Raw genomic sequence first — 24,141 nt, 5'->3', positions numbered from 1 at the left:
AATTTTACAACATTCTGTCGCCATCCATCGATAATTAAATATTTTCCTACTTTCGAAATTCGCACTAGCTTTGATGATAGACACCAAATGTACGCAATGGTAGAATTAATTTATGCGAAATTTTAAAGTTACGTAAATTCTGTGATACATTTCTTTCATCCCACGCACGTTCACTGGTAGACATAGAGGTCTCCCCCAAGGTTCGTCACAATAACCGTGATATGTAACAATAACGTAACCTGTAACACATTTCGACATTCCGAAAATGAATCAATTATAGATACACTAGCGACCCGCCCTCGCTTTGCTTCGGAAACATTTAATTTTATTATTGTTAGCTGAGTCCCGCGATATTACCCAGGGTTATTGTCGTAACGAGGCTGACGCCGCTAGGCGCAGCTAGTTTAAAAAATGTAGCCTAAGTTACTCCGTATATCATTAGCTACCTATCAGTGAGAGTCTCGTCAAAATCGGTCCAGCCGTTCCAGAGATTAGCCGGAACAAACAGACAGACAGAAAGACAGACAAAAATTGTAAAAAATGTTATTTTGTTGTGTGTACCGTATATATATTCATATGCATGTAGTAAAAAGCGGTTATTCCCATATTACAAACAGACACTCCAATTTTATATATATAAATACACAATGACTGATTAAGGAGAATGCGTGAGAATAATAAAAAATTGAATAGCAACAACACACTAGAAATCTGTTCGATAAGTCTTTATACGCGTGTGTGCTTTTGTGGATGCCACTGGTCGCTTACTTCAGTGGCTTCAGGTTTTCTAAATCCATTGCACATGTAAGTGGTATTGCCTGTTATCCATATCTATATATATAAAAATGAATTGCTCTTCGTTACTCTCGCTAAAACTCAAGAACGGCTGGACCGATTTGGCAAATTTAGGTCTTAAATTATTTGTGGAAGTCCAGAGAAGGTTTAAAAGGTAGATAAATATGAAAATGATCGGAATTAACAATTTTGATTTCCCTTTAATGTGCCCCCCGTCGGACGGATTCCTTTTTTTGTTTTAAGTTTATTTTATACAAAAATTTAGGTATTTTATTTATCGATTGAGGCACTACGAATTCTGCCGGGTCAGCTAGTAATAATATAATTAATGTTATGTTTTAGATATTATATCGTATTTTCTCGTCTGAGCTTCAATATTAACGTAATTATGTTGATGCTGTATTCTCGTATTAAAAATTAATTTAATTTAGCTTCTAGGTACAGCCCTTCGTAATGTATGTCAGTGGTGACACTGGGGACTGGTTGTGCGTAGATTGAACTATCAGTTTGAAATTATCTATCAACAGTTGATTAGTTACAATAAATGGGTTCTATGCTTTTTTTTTATTAATTACGTGAAATTTCGACGGAACTTATTTCTGAGTCCGTAGTACCGTGCCTATAATATACATACGTGTGTGCATCTTTTTAACAAATTTATTTTAAGCTTTAACACTAATTCCACCCGTTTAAATATGTATCTAATTTCTAATGACATACTTCCTTATTTCATATTTAGTATGATATTTAAAACTAAAGTAATAATACTTTTTGTTTAAATTAAATATTTTTTTTTCTAAAATTCAATAAATCGGTTCTATCGTAAATATGAAACGCAATTCTCAATAAATGATCAAGCAACGAGGCCAAGGCGATATAGTTTCGTGTTAATTCGCAGTTACATACGATGCGATGCGTTTTTTTCTGTGTACGTACATTTTTTTATTTTTTATTGCTTAGATGGGTGGACGAGCTCACAGACCACCTGGTGTTAAGTGGTTGCTGGAGCCCATAGACATCTACAACGTAAATGCGCCACCCACCTTGAGATATAAGTTCTAAGGTCTCAGTATAGTTATAACGGCTGCCCCGCCCTTCAAACTGAAACGCATTACTGCTTCACGGCAGAAATAAGCAGGGCAAAGGATAAGACGTCCGGTGCATTCGTATCGAGCGATGCACCGGTGTTCGAATCCCGCAGGCGGGTACCAATTTTTCTAATGAAATACGTACTTAACAAATGTTCATGATTGACTTCAACGGTGAAGGAATAACATAGTGTAATAAAAATCAAACCCGCAAAATTATAATTTGCGTAATTACTGGTGGTAGGACCTCTTGTGAGTCCGCGCGGGTAGGTACCAGCGCCCTGCCTATTTCTGCCGTGAAACAGTAATGCGTTTCGGTTTGAAGGCTTGGGCAACCGTTGTACTGTAAAAACTGAGAACTTAGAACTTATGTTATATTAAGATGGGTGGCGGTATTTACGTCATAAATGTCTATGGGCTCCAGTAACCACTTAACACCAAGTCCAACCATGTAAGCAACAAAATAAAATAAAAAAAAGCATCGCTACGTGTTCAGTTTGCCTTAATAGTCCATCGGCTTATCTATTAGTGTCACTAATACACCGGGTTAAACGATCGCCTCTACAAAACTACAAAATGTTTCACGTAAAAATACGTAGCGAATAAATGAATCTTGATAAAATGATCATAACTAGAACTACATTTACGAATTAATCTCGACGTTATTGCCATTATAATATGTACTATAATTTGTAGACGATTCCTTTTTTAAATAGTCCCTGATTAGCACAATATTCAATTTAATTTTATATCAACGACTTGTAAGCAGCAAGCGACCAAATTTTTTTTTTTTTATTGCTTTGATGGTTGGACGATCTCACAGCCCACCTGGTGCTGAGTGGTTACTGGAGCCCATAGACATTTACAACGTAAATGCGCCACCCACCTTGAGATATAATTTCTAAGATCTCAGTATACTTACAACGGCTGCCCCACCCTTCAAATCGAAACGCATTACTGCTTCACGACAGAAATAGGCAGGGCGGTGGTACCTACCCGCGCGGACTCACAAAAGGTCCTACCACCAGTGAACTTTTAATTATTCAACTTTATTCATTTTGTAAATTTCAATGTGATCACGACGACAATTGGAACGCGATCCCAAAAACAATGATTCGATTGTAGTCCACTAAAACAAACATGTTTCTGAAGTGAAAACAACTTTAACAACTTGAACACTTTTTAAAGCTTTGAATATTTTTTGATGAAATTAAATAAGTTTTATAATATCTTAATAAAACTCACCCAAACCTCTAAATACGTTCTCAGAAGGGCGAAACCCTTGCAGTTCTCGATTTTTTCGCATATTTTCGATTTCATTGAATCACAAATCATTTTTACAATACGAATCCTTATTTTTACAGAGACTTAAAAATTTAAATTTATAAAAGAACAATTTATAAACATGATTATTAAGTACACTGTCCGAAATTCAGTCATATTTAAAAAAAGAAAAACACGTTTTGTTCTAATTCATTTTTTTTTTCAAATTTGGCACCGAAAACTTCCTTCACAATCCAACGATTTGACTGACTTTTTTTCAGCTAAGTGTAAACAACTGCACTGTCCAACATTAGAACGAAAACGAAGTTGCGAAAACCGGACGCCGTGCAATTTACGTCTAAATTAATGTGCGTTCGGTTTTATAATTACACATAATAAATTTCATGAAACTTGTATTAGGTACTAGAACAATATACATTCGCATTATTCACTAACAAAACGAATTGGGTATAATATTAAATATATATTATCGATTTAAAATCGATAAGAGAATGTTTACAGTTCACTTAGTGTCGCTCACTTAAAATTTATTTACGCAAATAAAAAATATTTCAAACAGCCTAAACGTAATTAGACGTCAGCGTTGAACGAACAAAAAAATGTATCTAACAATTAAACTCGCATTAGAAGCCGCAATGGACACCCGGTTCATTAATGACGTGACCGTAAAATGACAGAATGCATTTCCACTACGCAACCTGAACCTCCAAGCCAAGTATTTAGTTTAATAACAATTAGGCCATATTGGGTAGGCATACACAAACACTTTTAAGCATCAAATTCGCCATTATCCGTCTTGTGAGCCCGGTTCTGGTACGACAGCATACGCCTGGGCGGACCGTCTATTTCTACCGGACATTAATAATATATTCCGTTAATAAGGAAAATAGAGAGAGTGAAAAAGAGTAAGTACCTTATTCCACCTCAAAATACAATTAATGATATTTTCCAGACAACCGTTTTTATTTAAAGAAATGCAGAAAAAGATTCAGCTGGTATGTTAAAGTTTATTGACAATATTCAGAGTGGTCAAGTGGTGGTAATAAACAGTAGACGTTATTTCAATGTAACTTAAGCTTCAGCTTCATTGCTGAAGATGACGACATGTGGCATTTCAATAATAAATTGTGTACTACTGATAAAGTTCAATTCTGACTGGGGACCCTCAATCTTTTTCATTAAATATAATATAATTACGTCATTAGATTTGTGATTATCACAACCCTATCGCTGCAATGCCATTAGCATTATGCCGAGTTCGTTATCTACTAGTCACAATGGTCTCTTAATAGAGATGTGTTGTAATGGCGGTAGAAAAGCGATCGGAATTGCCATTAGTTTAAAACACGTTAGCTACGGTGATTGTCGACAAACCGCTACCAAATTGAAATGTTTATCAAGGTTTTTTTTTCTTTCAAGTATGAGCATTCTTAATTGATTGTTCCAATCAGTGTTAGTGATCTTCGGAAAACTATAGTGTAGCCTTTGAATTTGTAGATTAGTAAACAGATGATGATGATGATGAACTATACAAGGGTATTCAAACCCCGCAGATTGGTACCAATTTTATTAATCAAATACGTATTTGGTACAGAGAAGCTATAACTTCGGGTAATAGAAATCAAAACAAGTCACTGTAAGTTCTCCGGCAGTTAATTATTACCTAAGTAAGCCGAGTTAATTGTTATCTAAGGAGCGCGCTTTATCTGTCCCTAATACACGGTCACTAGATACTTCTGTTTACTTTAAAAATATGACTGCTCTCTATTTCCCCATACCTAATCGCTGGTAGTATGGGGCTATTTCAGATACTCACGCAACGATAGGTTATTTCACGGGCTCAACTTGAAAGAATTTGCTAACACTGGCCCTAGCAAGAGCTGTATCTACCACCGGATCGGAATCGCGACCCACTGAGTAGATCCAACGAAAAACTCAGTGGGTTATGTCTATGGAGACTGCTCTGTATTCGTCGATACGCTTAGAAATGGTATCTTTTAATTATTATACGACCTATCTTAGCATCGTATCATATCGTGTTTTTTTTTCTCTCTAAATACCGTCATTTAACGGTTTATCGAAAAAAAAACAGGCATTTAAAATAAGAATAGATCAACCGTCCAAGATCTATATGGGCAGATTTTTAAGATGTATACCGCCACCTACATGCCGACATGAGATCAAAATCCCAATTGTCTTGGATGACGGCCCACCTATTAAACCGGTCTATACGGTGCTTGGTCAATACTTCCCACCTCCAGTTAATAATGATATATTATGAATTGTTATAGTTACAGAGTATAATAGCTGTGACACCTACATACGATCTGCATTCGTTCACATGACAAATTTATAAGAGTAAATAGAACCAATCTAATAAATACGAGCGAACTGTTTGATACGAGTGATGTTGATTTAAGATAAGTCATTGAAATTTTGATAGAAGACATCTCGATACATAATATCATATATCGTGGCGGTAATGGCGGTTATCCACGATTCAGGTTGGTATAAAGTATATATATTGACAGGTGAAAGGATATTTGGTGTAAAGCAACATTTTTGTAACTTTACAGAAGTATCATTTAAAGTTTAAAGGTTGGAAAAAATATGACTGTAGGGTTTTTATATATTTTGTACCACACTTTCTGTATTACGACAGTGTGTTTTTTTTATTGCTTAGATGGCTGGACGATTTCACAGCCCACCCGGTTTTAAGTGGTTACTGGAGCCCTTAGACATCTACAACGTAAATGCGCCGCCCACCTTGAGATATAAGTTCTAAGGTCACATTATAGTTACAACGGCTACCCCACACTTCAAACCGAAACGCATTACTGCTTCACGGCAGAAATAGGCGGGGCGGTGGTACCTACCCATGCGGACTTGCAAAGGGACCTACCACCAGTAATTACGCAAATTATAATTTTGCGGGTTTAATTTTTATTAAACGATGTTATTCCTTCACCGTGGAGTCAATTGTGAACATTTGTCAAGTACGTGTTTCATTAGAAAAATTGGTACCCGCATGCGGGATTCGAACACCGGTGCATCGCTAAATACGAATGCACCGGACGTCTTATCCTTTAGGCCACCACGATTTCACAAAGCGTACAGTTGGTAGCGTCGGTCGTTCTGCAATAACTCATTAGCTACCAATTTACTTTTATTTCTACACATTCCATAATAGGTGACTGCAACCCGTTATACAAATCACCTAAATGACAAAAAAACTACTTCAGCTATTTCCAATGTGGTAAACGTAATTGAAATTAAACTGCAAAGATCAAATGGTTGATACTTTTTTTTTCCTCCTACCTATGCTGATAGCCTTGAGAGGCTATATCAGCTTCACCCTAACGTGTAGGTTCACGGGGCTCAAACCGGAGTGTTGCTAACACTGGCCCTAACAAGAGCAGTGCTTCGCAGAATCTACCACCGGATCGGAAACGCGACCCTCTGAGAATATCCGGCGAGAAACTCAGTGGGCTGTGTCTGTGGGTTAATTCACTCGTCGTAAGCGACGGGTTCGACAAAGACGCAGACCGATGCTTAGAACCTACCTAAAAGCCTAAAAGCACCGTTAATAAATCGTGAGTTGATACCATATAACACCAAATATAGAGTACCTTTAATTACAAAGAAAAACGTCGCGTGTTAAGCGAAATATCACTTACAACAAATGAACAGCCTGCACACTCAATATTTATTTATTTATTTATTTATTAAGTTGCACCAACAAAGTGATCATCAATACAAAATTGACAAAAGTTCATGGCAGATGTCACCTCAATTATAGGTGCAATCGACAGTGCATTAACAACAAAAATAAAAAAATATATATAACTAAGATTTTACATTACATTACATTTACATTTGATTCATTGCTTAAGATTAATTTATATTTAATTGGGAAATGATCCGCGACAGAATTTTCCTGTAAGTTGTGAGACAATCAGAAAAAACATATATTTTACTTAAAATTAGTTCAGCGCAATCGGACAACTCCGAAGGAACATTAACGGAGACCGCGCTACCGTGGACATTTTTGTAGTCCCAAAGGATTCTGTTTAAGGGAGAGTAAGCACCGAAATTCGAACGAGCGGGCTTTCTTATAAACGGTTGTATGTATATGGTATGTACCAACCTCTAAGTCCCGGAAGACATCCCTTATATCCGGCTTCCTGGCCCTGGAAGCCGCGCGACGTCTCCTCACAGTCCTGTTGAGTCTCCTGACGCGTCGCCTCACGGCTGCAGCCTGCTCCCTGGGTAAAGGCCGCACCGCCTCACCCAGCTGGGCCTCGGTGACCTCCAGACCAGCTTGGAACGGAGCCGCGAGGGATCCCAGCCCTGCGGCCTGCAACCATTCCGTTTCGAACTCGCCTTCTGTTTCAACAAAAAGAAAATTAAGATTATTCAACCGCTAAACAACAAGAATAAACATGTTTGTCTGTCTCTTTCATATTCATAATCATAATTGAGAAACAAGTATAATCTATAATGTTTAAAAATCGATGTGTGTGTCTATTCCCTAAAGACTCCGAAACGGCTGAACTTAGGAACTTTTTCGGGAATAGTTCAGTTTCGCCTAGTGGTTGGTATCCGTACAGAGCATTGATACAGTACATCTGATTTTCTAAGCATAGTAGATTGGATCAAATTAAAAAAAATCGATCATCAAAGCGACCGGATTCGCCTAGTAATATTATCTACGCTAAGGAAGAATAGCGTTGAAAAAACTGAAATCTATCTTTTCTGATAGTGTTATAATATGAGCAAAGGGTTTTTCGTATAACACCCTCCACAGTATAGATAAAATACAGTATTTACGTCACTAAAACTTTGTTATTGCCCATAATAATGAAATCTACAGGCGAAATACTATACAAACAAGGGTTTTTCATTGATATCACCGTTAATGGAGTTTATGGCTCCGATTTACACATTATTTTTAATGGCATATAAACAGATAAAACTTTGTCAAAAGTACTATAACAGTATGATGCCATTGAATGCCATTGTCAATACAGTAGATACTAATTTATAGATATAGATACTATGAACCACCACTCATAGATTTTTGTTCTTAAGTGTATTGGAGTATGTGTGAAACGTTTCACATCCCTCCAGACCAAAGTGCCTTGCAGTGAAACAGCTAAGACTGAAATCCAACCGAGAGCCCGCTACCGATGTGTTTAAATAACAAATTAAATAGCAATTTACAATTATAACGTTTTTTGTGCAAGTGAATAACCTTCTTCGTGCTTTTTTTTATCTACGTACAATAGAAACATGACTTACAACTTTTTTCTGACGCTAAATTAAAATACGATTACAAAAAATCGAAGGTCGTAGAACCGATCCTCATGCAGACCGATCATAGATAAAATCTATATTAATTAAAAATGAAAAAAACTACATTGTTAGATATACTCTTTGGTAACCTGCGCAACTACATAGTGGCAATGGCCGCCGTGATTTGCATTATTTTCGCGCGCATATGTAAAAAATTATGGTTAGCATATGAAATAAATTTTAATACAGCGTAAACACAGTGTTGCACATTTTTTTATGAAAATGTTATCAGTTTAAAAACAATGAGCATTTTAGACACCAAAATGTAAGTTTAAATCCCTCTGTTGTGATGAAGGTGTAATTTGCATTGTTGGGTACCGCGAGTTATTATCTCTGATATAAGAAGACTACTTTTAAATATATCAACTACTAGCTGACCCGGCAGACTTCGTAGTGCCTCAATCGATAAATAAAAAACCTAAACTTTTGTATAATAAAATAAACTTAAAACAAACAAAAGGAATAATATCCGTCCGACAGCACATCAAAGGAAAAACAAAATTGTTTATTTTTATTTAATTCCAAGCATTTTCATATTTATTCAAATTTTAAACCTTCTCTGAACTTCCACGAATAATTCAAGACCAAAATTAGCCAAATCGGTCAAGCCGTTTTCATGTTATGTCGTGACAACGGAAAACGGGTTTCATTTTTATATATATAGATCACATTTTCGTTGAATATTTTTAACGAACTTAAAAAAAACCCAAAAAGAAGTGTCTTCTATAAAATGTCGCTGATGCTCTGAGCGCCAGTGCAAGTGCTTGCTAAATATAGGAGTTGAGTCAGTCAACAGTTGAACGTATCTTGTTGTGTTTTAGTTAACTGTCGGGTCTGCCTGGTTTAGAGCGGATATATTTGATCAATTTAACTTGCTAATAATGTAACAAAGAAAAGTTTCGACTGAAAACAAAAAAAATCTTTAAGTATAGCAATTCGTTAGTTTGTTCCTTTGCCTATATTTTATAGTTTAGTAGGCGTATTATAGTGGTCATGTTTATGGATATGGAAAAATAATACAATATAATTTAATGTAATATAATTTATTCCTAAACGATACTGTTAAATTTAAATATCACTGAAAAATTTTTCAACGGATTGCTATGAACTTTGTGTCATTAATTTTCATTGTTAATTAAATTGGCTTTAATTTTTGTTCCTTTTTTTCTTTAGACAATTCAATATCTTATGTAATTTTCTACAAATTTTATTTTACTCTATCTGCCTTTAGATACGTGTAAAATTAAACACTAGACTAAAATATGTAGGAAGTCGCGTGCAGCGTTAGATTATTTCTGTGCGGGCGGTTTATTTCAGATGCAGGATGTATCTACGCTCACAAATAAGCTTGTGGATAAATAAACACGAAATGAGGTCTTTCCAACAGGAAAATGAAAATTAAGCATCTAAATTAATCCTAATTTAGTAGATTTGTGTTATTAAATTGTATTTGTGAAATGAGAGCACAAGCACAAGTAAGAACTTCAATTTGCCAAATGAGAGCACAAGTAAAAACTTCAAGCGGGTATTGCATAGTTATTTATTACTGAAGCAAATTAAAAAAACACGTGGATGAATCTGGATATACAAAGATGTACAAAGATTAGAGATGGCCTACTATGTAATTGGTGCTCTAGAGTTATTAAGTTTTTATTTATTTATTTTTATTGCTTAGATGTGTGGACGAGCTCACAGCCCACCTGGTGTTAAGTGGTTACTGGAGCCCATAGACATCTACAACGTAAATGCGCCACCCACCTTGAGATACAAGTTCTAAGGTCTCAATATAGTTACAACGGCTGCCCCACCCTTCAAGCCGAAACGCATTACTGCTTCACGGCAGAAAAAGTCACTCAGGGTAGTGGTACCTACCCGCGCGGACTCACAAAAGGCCCTACCACCAGTAAATTTAGCACTTACGAAACAAAGAATGCGATTTAATATTACAGAACGAATCATGTTCAGAATCAACGAGTTAAATAAGTTTAAAAATAATACGTAATAACACATTTTTCCTATCAATAAATTGTTATTACTTTGATGTTCGTTAAGTATTACAAAAAACTATCAACATCGTAGAGGTCAAAGACACCATAACACTTTTAAATGTTCTTCTTTTTAGAATTTCCGTGATTCGGAATATTTTAGTCAAAACAGCGACGAGATTTTACTGTGAAAGTATTTAAATTTTATTGAGCCGCACGCATCCTACAAAACTTAAAGTTTGTAGAGTATTTATTATTAACTTCAAAACTCTTTTGTTCTTAACGTGGGTTTTAAAGCAAAAAACAAAGTTACTGATATATTTAATAATGATTGAACATTTATATTTTATTTATTTTAAGTCTCATTCTAGTGGTCTATCGGAAAGTTCACATAAACATTTCCGAAAACCAAATTATTATATTATCTAACTCAAATAATTTTATCTTGACTTACTGTTTAGGGACTGAGTAAACAATGGCTGGGCGCTTTCAGCTCTGGCATATTCTTAAATGAACTCCATAGGGGAACAAGCTGACGGCCCGCCTGGTGTAATGGGTTATCGGTGCCTGCCACTGTTAATCTTTTGATATGACTTGAGACAAATCGAAGTTAACTGTAACGGTTATCGCATTTTGAAACTGGAACGCATTATTGCTTGGCGGCAAAAATAGCCAGCGTTGTGGTAGCTACTCCTGCGGACTCTAAATACGTCCTGACACCAGTAAATCATTCGTGTCGTCCCCTACCCAAAGTCTCATCTCCAAACAAAGCTCGCATAAACTTTATAACGGCAAGAGCCAAATCAAACCTTCTTAGTTTTATTTCCCTTCGTTAGCAATGTGCTCGAAATAAGCCTAACTTATTGCAATATGAGACAGTACAACATAAACAGGGATTTGCAGTAAAAAAGTATTTAATGTTATCTTCTTAATATAAGACATTATCGACTTAATATAAGACATTATCGCTCATTTAAGTAAGTCGTATAAATTAACCACCGAGGGCCCGATCGAGTCGATTTGATGGTAGTAATTACTACTAGTAGTAATTAGTTACTGGTAGTAGTAATTACTAGTAATCGATTTGTTTTTGTTGCATATAGTAGTAATTTGTAGATTTAATTGTTATCAACTTTTAACTACTTGTACTAATCACAAAGATTACAATTGAATGAAAACCCAATTCCAATAAGCACAGTTAAAACCTACTATTCATTCAACATCCTGTTTATTTCTTTATTATAAGGGTATTATAATAAAATAATTGTTAGTCTTCATTGACCACAAAAATTTAACATTAGCTCAAAACTTCCACATCTTATTTGTTTTGTGTGTGTGTGTATGTGTGTGTTAAGGTAAACGGGAACACACACAAAAGATGAGAAGAACATTCGGATATTTTAGTAATACAAGCTCCAGCCGGGAATTGAACCCGGTTGTCGTGCTTACTCACCACTGTACCAACGATACTAAAAAACTGTTTACTTTTTAGAAACTTAGCATTATTTCATTATTAAATCATATCGAGCAAGACCGAGGGACTGCTGATTAATAGCCTTTGTAGCAGGCACTTGGAAGGAGAAAAAAAAATGTTACGATATAAATTGTATATAATGATAGTTATGTGTTGGACTTTTTAATTTACTAACATAGATTATAAGTAATTCTTACTAACAAAATGTTATGGTTGTTATGGAAAACTGAAATAAAGTATAAATAAATAAAGAATAAAAAAGTAAGACTTTTAAAAATTATAAACACGTATTTATTAATCCCCCATAACTCAACTTACCGACATTATATATCGCGCGGAAACGACACAAAGCACCCATGACACACATAAATATTTATTTGTATTTTCACAATTTCTACTAAATCACAATCCGTAGTACACTTGCAACACTGAACTAAATACTAAATAAAAACAATACAGTTGCCAAAATCAATAACGTACCTATCTGTGACGTATATTTTTATTCGCACAGGGCTGCCAGATTTTTATTAAATATTTTACAAGGATTTTTTAAGTTTTAACGAACGTTTAAATATGCATTAAATATTAATAACGTTTTTTTACAATCATTCATTACTGACCGATCTATCTAATCCTACACAAGTAAGAAAAATACAACACCATAATGTTTATATCTTGTACTCTTTAACGCAAGATTTTTTACCTTCAATTTTTAAGTTTTATTTGTTTGTTGTATATTTGTATTTTATGTAAATATATGTATAAATCACGCAAAAACTGCAGCATCCAATTCATATTTTTGCTATTGAAAAGTTTACATTTCGACCAATATATATTGATATTTAATATAGTATTATCGCCACGAGAACGAGAGCCAGAGATTTTTTTATTGCTTAGATGGGTGGACGAGCTCACAGCCCACCTGGTGTTAAGTGGTTACTGTAGCCCATGGACATCTACAACGTAAATGCGCCACCCACCTTGAGATATAAGTTCTAAGATCTCAGTATAGTTACAACGACTGCCTCATCCTTCAAACCGAAACGCATTACTGCTTCACGGCAGATATAGGCAAGGTGGTGGTACCTACCCGCGCGGACTCACAAGAGGTTCTACCACAGATGTACTATAAATTGGAATTTTTAAAACCATGTGCGACCAATGTAAAGGGTAAGCTCCCGTTTCAGTAGCACTCATACTTTTGTACATATTGTTATAAGGCAGGTGGAATTGTGGGACACAACTAATTTGTGAGCTAAGGTCATGTTAAAGTGGCCTTTGAGGCCAACGAAACCACACTCAAGGTCTACTCCATCTGAATAGCCAATTTATTCTGAATGAAAAAGTCCGTATCTGCATGCGTAGCATCGATTAGCATTTGTTTCAAAAGACGAAACAAATAGTTAGTCACTCAGAAAATATTAAGAAAATTATAACGAAATGTCGAATGAGAATACTATCTCAAGACAAGGTTCTTTCTGCGGTAAAATTGATTGAGAAATGTATGACAAGTATTAGTGTGTATAATTATTTAAATTATCATTAAAGCTTTATGTTTTTTTTTCTTTTCACGTTACAATTATCAATTTTCTCGCTTTTTTTTTATTGCTGAGATGGATGGACGAGCTCACAGCCCACCTGGTGTTAAGTGGTTACTGGAGCCCATAGACATCCACAACGTAAATGCGCCACCCACCTTGAGATATAAGTTCTAAGGTCTCAAGTATAGTTACAACGGCTGCCCCATCCTTAAAACCGAAACGCATTACTGCTTCACGGCAGAAATAGACAGGGTGGTGGTACCCACCCGCGCGGACTCACAAGAAGTCCTACCACCAGTGTCGCTTTCCCAATACCAATGCGTGCTAGCGCCAAAAGCAATTTACATTTTATAAATCCTTAAAAAAGAACCGTCTGCTAATGTATCCCATATTGGGAGTTCGTCTAACGGTAGCACATAGCCTAAATAGTTATAATTGTATGCATTTATAACCGCGTTTGAAGTGTTTATGAATGCAGTACGTAACATAAAGCAAGGCGTGTGTTTTAAAAAACAAAATGGCGTCACATACAAAAATGTCGGAGTTTTTTTATCACATCCGTATGTATATTGGTGTACTGGCAATTGAACTTATAAAATTAAAATTAAAAAAACCCGTACTCGTCAAAACTATATCGAGGGGTGAAACGCGACATTTCGCTTAATACGCGACATTTACATATATTTTTTTTATTGCTTAGATGGGTGGACGAGCTCACAGCCCACCTGGTGTTAAGTGGTTACTGGAGCCCATTATAACGTAAATGCGCCACCCACCTTGAGATACAAGTTCTAAAGTCTCAGTATAGTTACAACGGCTGCCTCACCCTTCAAACCGAAACGCATTACTGCTTCACGGCAGAAATAGGCGGGGCGGTGGTACCTATCCGCGCGGACTCACAAATGGTCCTACCACCAGTAATATTTGTAATTAAAGGTCCGTTTTATTTGGTATTAGCATCAACAATTCGATGTTTTTAATTGAACTTCCATTACAATTAACCCCATTCAAATAACTGAATAAAAAAAAATGTTATAATTTTTTTCCAAATTTTACACTTTAAATGGCTCCCCTGTTCAGTTGCAAAAGCGTCGCTTAAAACAAATAGACTTTCACATCTCGATATATTTATCGTTACTGCAGACGCTGGTAAGATCATATAATTGTATACGTGATCTCTGCACTCGATGACTCAAACTACGCGAAATTACGATAAGTTTTATGAATAATGCACATCTCTCCCTCTCGATATTCCTTTAGTCATAGGCTAAGCGACGTCAAATGTTCACTGATTAGCGATGAAAATATGATCCGACATCTGATAAATGCTGATTCAAACTTCTTACGCAATCTGTCGCTATACGTTCAAAGAAAATCCACGGTCTAAAAAATTGACACGAACACCGTAATGCTACTTACAAACGTGAATGAAATACAAGAAATACAATGCGTGATCTGTTTCGATGATGCCTGTCAAGAACTAAACAAGGAAGTCAGTGGGTTACGTCCTAATGGCCACGTGTTTGATACGAGAATCATTACATTCATCATTACCATAGTGCAACAGTCGGATAAGGCAGTCGGAGATATTTGGCGTGCTTTTCGTTAGTTCTCCTAATTATTTTTTTAGGTAATTTTTGGCAAAGGGTAGACGAGTCTAAGTAGCTTATGGTATGCCATTGGGAGTTTTGATTTTTATTAAAATAAAAATACTTTTTCATACATATTACGCAATCGAGACGCTACCTAGTATAAAAAAGCTGAAAGCACATATAGCTAATTACAAAAAAACTGCCTTACTTCCAATAAATCTTATACATATTATACAATGTTTTATAATAATTTGAAAAGTCCTTAATTAAAAATATAAGTTTTCGTTACAAATATTTTAATACAATCTATTAAATGTATTCGTGATGCAAACAATATTGTGCTGAAAGCTTTTCGTGCTCCCAAATTGATACATTTTCTTTTATCAAACGATCCCAATAACATCAACACTGACACAAAACCTGTTAACATTTATATGACATGTGTAATAAATATGGGCCCGAACTAATGTTAATATTTGCTACTCTCATCTTTCACTGTTTACTGTGCTTAGGATATTATTGTACACATCCGCGATTTATTTTTAATACTGTTATTGACTGTTAAAAAGACGTAAGTTTCTGGACAGGGGGGTGCAACTCCCATACAAAGGAAAATAACATACAACTAGCGTCATCTTACTCCTGTGGCGACGTCATTTTTGTAACTTTTAGGCATTAATGATCTAATAAACTCACTAGATGGCAGATATGAGTTCTGACTCAATAAAAAATGTAGCGTACTTTGAAGCAGTGCTTCCACTTTTAGGGAATTCTCCCTTTTTTAGGGAAAAATAGCTGATATTTTGGATGATAAAGACAATTTAAAAAATACCAGGATTTAGGATATTTCGGGGTAAAAAGCAAAGCCTATACTAGTAACTGTTGTGAATTTTAAAATAAACGATAATTAAAGTAAAACAATGAACATTTTATTTTATGGAGAGAGAATGACATTAAGTCGAGTTGACAAGTAAAAGAATAAAACAGAGTTGTGTATAAAAACTATAAAGGTTTGATTCAACAGTAACCCTCTAGTAAAGTAAATCATAGATTAAGCCACTGCTTTTTCTTAGGGATTCCCCAGAATCCCAATAAGTATAATCCGCCAAATTTTTATTTACCTATTTTCGTTGATGTCACCAGAACTTACTTGTATTGTAATATACAGGTACTTCATGTACCATGAAAGATTATCATGGTAATTTCATTTACGAAAACCTTGTAATTGTCATTTCACTTTTGCTAGCAGTTCCTTCTTCAAAGACTGAGGTGGAAAGATTATTCAGTGTTCTCAAATTTAAAAACTGACAAAAGAAACAGGCTTTCTAATGAAACCCTGAACGGCTTGCTTCATAGAAAGTTCCCAACTTTGCCAGCAAACAATTGCTCAATTTTAGAACCGAACAGTGTTAGGTTGTGCAGCAAAAGAATATAAAAGCAATGCGTCGACTTCCTTGAAAATTCTAATCCTATAGATCTATGATCTTCTGGGGGCGTTTATATTATATATACCTACATTAAATAATATGCTGTGGTTTATTTTCTGTATTTTATTTACGCTTTCTATATGAGTCGTCTATTATCAAAGGTGGCAATCTGTGCATTTGGACAAAAAAATTTTATTGATATGTCAATACAGATTTATTTGAATATAATCGTCTCCTTCAAAGAATACGGTTCAAAACCTGCATTAAATAAAGGTTAATAGTTAACCTGTTATTTATCTAAGATGTCGTTCCGAAGAGTTTTGTGACTGCCAATGGAATATAAAGTCAATAATTCGTTTTTCTGATTTACCAATCATTGTCCAAAAGTCAGATTGCCGGCTTTGATAATAGTCGACTCATATAAAGGATTTATGAAAGTTGTCTAGGAAATTTTAGGGTAAATTCAAAAGAAACTAGGGTAAAATGTGTTAAAAAAAACGTAAGTGGAAACACTGCTTTGAAGTTTTCAAAATTCCAGGGCCGTAAAACAATCTCAAAAAAAAAAAAAAAGTTTTCAAAATGTCGTAACGATTTAATTTTTTAAATCGTTTTTTTTTGGTCTTGGTGTGAGTTATTTTACGTTGTAGTATTAATTTAGAGCAACTTTTAGCTTTATGAGAATATTAGACGATTAGACATTGAGAAACTCTGTTTTGAATTCTCTTTAGACATAACTTGGCTCCAATACTTTTTTCTTCGTTAGCGTTTCGTAAGCCTGTGTAACTATTTTCATTTCTTACAGAATGTTTATTATTAAAAATCAGCATGCCTCGAAGATCGAAAATGAAATGCTATTTCGGATGCCTTGATAACGGTGAGTTGACACTATTTTCCCGGTATATTATTTGCTAACATAATTATTATTCATAATATAATTAAATGAATTAGCACCAACTAATGGTCCTTCCTATTTCTGCTGCCTAGCTATCATATATGTTAAGTTTTGATCAAAACAGTCGGTATTAAGTCTCGTACTATCACACACACACCTCAGATAATAAAATTGTCTCGAGTGGGTGGAAGTATTTATGTTTTGCAACTCAGCGTATTATATGCTTATTGTCAAGTGGGCCCGAACTAGTTTTTTGGAATGATCAATCAGTCATGCTTTCCTGTTTAAATAAAATACAGCACAATTGATCTCACATCCAAAGTTAGATAATGGCATTCACGTTTTGTTTCCTGGTGTTTGATAACTAAGTTACACCAAGTGGCCTGTGACCACGTTCATCCTTCTACCCAATATAAAATAATGTTTTTATTTTTGTAGACAAAGGTTTGATAATGACAAAATTTTATGGAAAAATTATAAGGAGCACTAAAATGTCTGAAACATGAAAATATTGATGCACTATATTTGAACCAGAACGTGTTATGTAATATATTAATTTGTAAGTAAGATAACATTAACACTAAATTTTTCATGGTCGTATTTTTTCAATATTTGTTACATACTTAAGATACTTTGTTTCTCTGTTTCAGAAGAGAAACTGATTCAGCAAGGAACGTGAACTCTCAAGGGATCTTAATTTTTTTTAAATATGTTTATAATTGATAAATTAATAATTGAAATAGTTCATAAGAACTAAATTGATGCCAATTTTGTTTTAAAATAGGTTGTTTAGTTCTTATAGTTATAGTATTACGTTTGAATAGTTGTAATTAGTAAGTTAGTAATATATGAAAATACTGATATAAATTTTTGTAAATAACCTTTTGTAAATTCTACGAGAAGATGATTTTAATTAATGATCAAAAGTCAACGGTCTTTAAAAGCATTATTTGCAATTATTTAGATTTACTGTGGAATATATTTGCTAAGTTGTGTTTTCTGTATGAGCAGATATAAATGAAAATGCCCAAACATGATTATGTTTCTTACATTTTCATTATGTGAAATCAATATGCTTGTGACTGAGTATATTAATAATTTATTAAAACTTAAGTGATAGACAGCAACCCCTATGGCACTGCTGAAGTTTATAAGCACTGGTGACCACTTATCACGGGCCGGGTTGCGTGCTCGTCTGCTGTTGAGTGCAATAAAAATTTTCGAAACCCTTTCTATTATTTAGATGTAATATTAGTGTACATTTAATTTGGATTAAAAGATAAATTTACATTTTATGTTTGCATGTGTATGTTTATAATTCATTTGCATGTAACGAACACCAGTTTCTTTTTTAACAAAATGTAAACTAATGGTTTGTAATGAATGTAATTAACTTTAAGATGATTTTCTTTCAATCTGCTGTTTGTTTCATCTAGTATTACCAAAGCTAAAGCATCAGAAACGTCAGAATAGAAATAATTTAGATAGGGAATAAAAGTATAACTAATGTAATCATGTCTAAGATTACTATAAGCGTCATTAAGTACAAACTATCAATATTTAAGAGTACTTTAAATCATCATTACATTTTTTAAACATTTTTTGTTTTTCAAATCATGTAATAAAACGTTTGTGCAGAACAAAATGTCACATGTTATGAACATGATTGTGGGTTAATCGTTTCTTAAATTTCTAAATGTTTATAAGAATGCTAAGAATAATTTAGTATTCACTTTAGTGTGTGTATTATCTCTACAATGCTAGTATAAATGACAATTATTGTATGACGAAGCATAGGTAGTGTTTATAGATGTAATATTTTCATACAAGGTCATGATCTGTCACGATCAACTTTAAGCAAGAACTGCTATAGTTAAGAAACAAATTTATTAAATTTAATTCAAATTGTCTACTATGTTTGTAATGGAAAGCTGACATGTTTATATTTCGCACAAATGACTTAAGTGACATTGAATGATTTGATTATCTAGACTTAATTAACTTTTAGATAACTTTCGATTTAATGTTATTAAGTACTCTAGTAGGATTAATCTAGAGGAGTTATTGTTATTCGAAATTTTATACAATTGTACGTTCATACTATCTTTTAACAGTAAATTGTTTGTAATATAGGGAAATTAAATAGCTTACAGAGAATTACAGCTTTTTATTTAAAAAAACTGTTTTCTCTCTGTATGAAAAGGTCTTATCGATTAGAATGCTGAACACAATCAAACGTTCTTTAATATTTCATAAGTACTACCGGGAATTTCAGCGATTCTAAACGATAAGATTTTTTCATAAAGAGAGTTAATTATAAAAAATATTAAAATTACTAAAAAGCCACCTGGTGGGGGTAGGGAGATTAATAATCGACAGCAGCGACGCCTGCTGTCCTGGGCTCTAACTAAAGCAAAAATAAAAATGAGAGTTGCGCATCTATCTCAAATATATTAAGTGTATAATCTATGTTTCTGGACACAGAAATAGCCGCACTACGTGTTCGTTCCGTCAAACGATGACGTTGACAGACATCAATAATGACAGCGTGACAGCGGTGTAACGTCACGTCGCGATGACGTTTCTATTCAAACGTCGTGCCGCGTCGCGCGTCGGACTGCACTGGGCGGGCGGCGCGACGCTCCCGCCTTTATTATGGTCACGTATTTATAGAATCATTCGAAAGTTATCTCTTTGGAAAAGCCGTTTCGGTGTTTCCGTGGTTGGTAAACAGAAAAAATGCGATTTTAAATAATTTACGGTTACTGATGTTGTCTTTGTTAATGCTCCTCAAGGTTTCTGAAATAGAAATACAAATTCTATTTGTCTTTTAATAGAATTTTAAAGCTACAGATCAATGTGAGGTGCTCTGTGGCTGTTTGTTGGAAGAACTTACACCTCTGCACCGGAAATTACGTCGTTTCAGAAATGCATCGCGTCTAGACAGACTATTTTCGTTCTTTCGCATGATTTTTTTTTGTCATCAACATATTTTTAAACGCGCATTGTGTCATACGAACTCTCCCGATTTGAGTTATGAATGAAAAATATTTGAAATCATATTTTAGACCGCTATTGATTTACGAACGACGTATTGTTTTAAAAAACATTAATTGTGTCAGAAAGCTGTTACTGGGAAGAATAAATTAGATCCCTTCTTCTTCACATACTTGTTAGCAGTTTTCATAGTCAAAAACTGAAAAATAAAGCAATCATATCGATATTCATCGAATCTATATTTATGGGTAAAAAAAGCGCGTCATCAATCACACAAACAACATCACATCAAGAATGCTGACGCTCAATTTGCAAGGATAAACTTTATGCATTTTAGAATAAGACTTTTTATTACTGATGGCATATTTTACGACACCCGCAATCTGTGATGTATAAGACCGTGAGGTTATTGACCTGAGTGAGCATTATATAACAAATTTGGAGTACATTGCGTGCATTAAAAAACTAAATACAATTACAAAAATATTATTTTACAGTTGTTGTAATGTCGGGAGCCGCCACCCACATTCAATTTTATTGAAGGACTCGTTTTACTCTGAAGAATCAGAGAAGCTACTTTACTGGTGGTAGGACCCCTTGTGAGTCCGCGCGGGTAGGTACCACCACCCTGCCTATTTCTGCTGGGAAGTAGTAGTGCGTTTCGGTTTGAAGGGTGGGGCAGCCGTTGTAACTATACTGAGATCTTAGAACTTATATCTCAAGGTGGATGGCGCCATTGCGTTGTAGATGTCTATGGGCTTCAGTAACCACTTAACACCAGGTGGGCTGTGAGCTCGTCCACCCATCTAAGCAATAATAAAAAGACAATAGTATTCGGTTATGTTATAAGAAAGCAGTTGGCGATGGTCTTTAAATATCATGCGGTCCGTGCCAAAAATGATCGAGCACTGTGGAGGAAAGTCACATGTGTTCACGATCCTCAGCAGTGAGGGAACGATGGAGAAGAATAAGAATTGCCCCATAACAGTTACTGACAACGTGTCTTATCATTAAAAAAAAACTTTAGTTTTTACACGAATAATTTTTGTCTACAACCGAATTACTAAATCATCTCAGAACTCTCTCAATATTACTTGAAATATGTTATATGCTATAAAATGTTACCTATCCCGAGATTGAACGAGGACTTAAACAAACAAACAAAAAACTCACCTTTTGGAGTTCGAAAAGTGAACTCCTTCGAATTAAACCTCAGAATCACTACCATTTCTGTATAATATACACAAGAGATGTTCAATTCACGAACGTTGGACACTGAATGAGTCCGTGGCCGCCGCAGACAGTCGTAGATGTTAGATAACAAACCACTTAATGTTATGTTAACGAGCATTTAAGAACTTCGTAAACAAATAAACGCATTAGGGCAGCTCGAATAGGTTCGTAGAAAAAAATAGATAATTAACTTCTTAGAATTTTTCGTAAATTTGTCACTAATCACTAAATTTATTTTGCGGAAAAGTACTTAAAAGATTTAATGTCGATTTTTTTTCTTTTGTTTTCTATATTAAATGCAAGTAATTGGTTTTAAACGAGCGATGTGTTCACGTCCAGTCTATTGTTAAGCGGTTACAGGAGCCTAACCCACAAATTGAATCGCGCAACCAGCCTTATGACACGAGTATTAAGGTTCAATTTAAAGGTAATGTTCATTTCCACAAAAAAATATACTTTTTTTTTATAAATTTAATACAACAAAGTAATTCACTTACGCAACGCTATTAAAATACGACGTAGTTTCATAATAATCCATTAATATTGAGATTTTCTCAAAAACACAACTTCTCATAATGAGAACAGCTTCTAGACTGCGAATAAAATATGCAAAACAAGATAATAAAATAAAAACCAGATAAATCTATATTTTATCTACACATTCCTACAATTCAATCGTGTTTATATAAAAGAGAAAAAAAATACGTTTTAAAAAAATCTGAATCGCTAATGTCAAAGTTATGTTAATGAATCAGTTTGGCAGTTATTGGTGGCCGCCACTCGAGGTTTATTCAAAGTCAGACGTATCATTTGAAATCTATGAGGAAAGTCACGACATATTTGGATTCCGTTTAAATGATCCATGTTCCATGGGAAGTGCTCTGAGGATTCTTTCAAGATCATCCATTCACCACCACCTGCCACCAGTGCAGAGTCCATTGCTACTACCATCTCTGGAACATGCTCTGGGTCACAGCGCTTCCGCAGACCACGATATTCGTTCAGGTATTAGATTTGAAAGCAGCTCTTAGCACTATGCAGCGATTGTAGCTATAGCTCCCATGCGCTAAAGTCTTATCAGCCACATCATTTCCTGGGAGCCGAAATAGGCGATAGTAATGGTGTTCACTATTGCGGACTCACAACATTCCCTACCACAGCATTGAACGCACCAGCTAATCGGTAAAAACAAAACCTGGTATTTTAGATCCGTGTACCCGTGAACGTTACGTAAGTGAATAATTGAATAGTAAACAAAATAGGTACTCGTAGTAAACAAAATAGTAAGCAAATCTTGAAATTTAAAAAGTGCGACATCAAATTACTTAATTTTTTGTTTTTTTTTATTGCTTAGATGGGTGGATGAGCTCACAGCCCTCCTGGTGTTAAGTGCTTACTGGAGTCCATAGACATCTACAACTTAAATGTGCCACCCACCTTGAGATAAAAGTTCTAAGGTCTCGGTCACAACGGTTGCCCCACCCTTCAAATCACCTTCACCCTCCACCCTTCAGAAATAGGCAGGGTGGTGGTACCTACCCGTGCGGACTCACAAGAGGTCCTACCACCAATAATAAATCAATGAATACAAAATGTTTTAAGCAGTTGATATACTAATTTATACGTTACTATTTTAACCAGTAGTTTTTTAATTTACTTTTGGTTTTCTTCTAATGCTCAGTGGGCAGATGAGCATACGGCTTCCTTGTTGATGAGTGCTTACCGTCGCTCATGGTCTTCAGCAATCCCAGGGGCAGAACCAAATCTTCAGATCAGGAGCCCCGTTTGAAGAAGGACATATTATAGCGATCGAGAAACATCGATTACGATGAAGACATTAAAAACTGCTGAACTACTTGTGTACAAACCATAGATTTCTTCAACGAAATTAATGTCTATGAACAAGACAATCATAGCAAATTAGTCTGACACTTTGTTTTTTGTAAAGGTCGCCTTTTCTCTTGAATTTTTCACGGTCAGCGGCAACAAGACCTTGTAGCCTATTTTCAAAATATACAATTTGTATAATTCATATTACCAATTTTGTAATAATCTTTAATCCGTACTGCCGAACAGCAATACTTTTCACGCTCTTGAGACTAAATACGCGAATATCCACACGTGTGGCCTGTCACATTGACATATCAATATCTTTGTCTCTGACAGTGCATTATGTCACACACATAGCGTATCCATGTAAAGTCTCAACTTCCTCGTTTGTGACGAATTGCAGTAATTAGTCGAGCAAGAATTTTTGCTTCTTTGTTTCTTAGTCTTCCTGAATATGTAATCATTTGATTTTACAGTCAGTATATACATACATATATCATCAGTACACTATATACATCATATTATGACGTAATTGTACTAAAATAAAAAAATTGAAAGCCTTTATGTTTGTTATTTAACACGTTTTTATTAGCTTAGTAGGCGTGTATGTTTGAGTGTATGTGTAACGGTATCTTTAAACGCCATTTT

The 24,141-nt window shown here is 34.8% G+C and overlaps 1 protein-coding gene and 1 long non-coding RNA gene across 4 annotated transcripts in view; one reads left to right on the top strand and one right to left on the bottom strand.

The window, feature by feature from the left end:
• The window catches only part of conu (Rho GTPase-activating protein conundrum), a 137,504-nt gene that overhangs the window by 12,528 nt on the left and 100,835 nt on the right, over positions 1-24,141 (bottom strand). For 2 of the 3 annotated variants that reach the window (XM_089727311.1, XM_089727312.1), the window contains one exon: positions 7,315-7,553. In XM_089727311.1, the coding sequence (XP_089583437.1) occupies positions 7,315-7,553 (239 nt within the window). Of the gene's footprint in view, positions 1-7,314; positions 7,554-22,160; positions 22,259-24,141 lie in introns of those variants that run through there. The other variant, XM_089727313.1, reaches the window with a different exon arrangement.
• On the top strand, positions 15,718-19,590 carry LOC149502907 (uncharacterized). Its single transcript, XR_016323074.1, has 4 exons — positions 15,718-17,167; positions 17,344-17,415; positions 17,872-17,992; positions 18,084-19,590. It is a non-coding gene; the product is annotated as an uncharacterized LOC149502907 (long non-coding RNA).

Source organism: Bombyx mandarina, chromosome 05 (genome assembly GCF_030267445.1).
Source record: "Bombyx mandarina strain Sakado chromosome 05, ASM3026744v2".
Classification (NCBI taxonomy): Eukaryota; Metazoa; Arthropoda; class Insecta; order Lepidoptera; family Bombycidae; genus Bombyx; species Bombyx mandarina.
The sequence above is the reverse complement of the archived record's forward strand: the minus strand, read 5'-3'. Positions and strand labels throughout refer to the sequence as shown.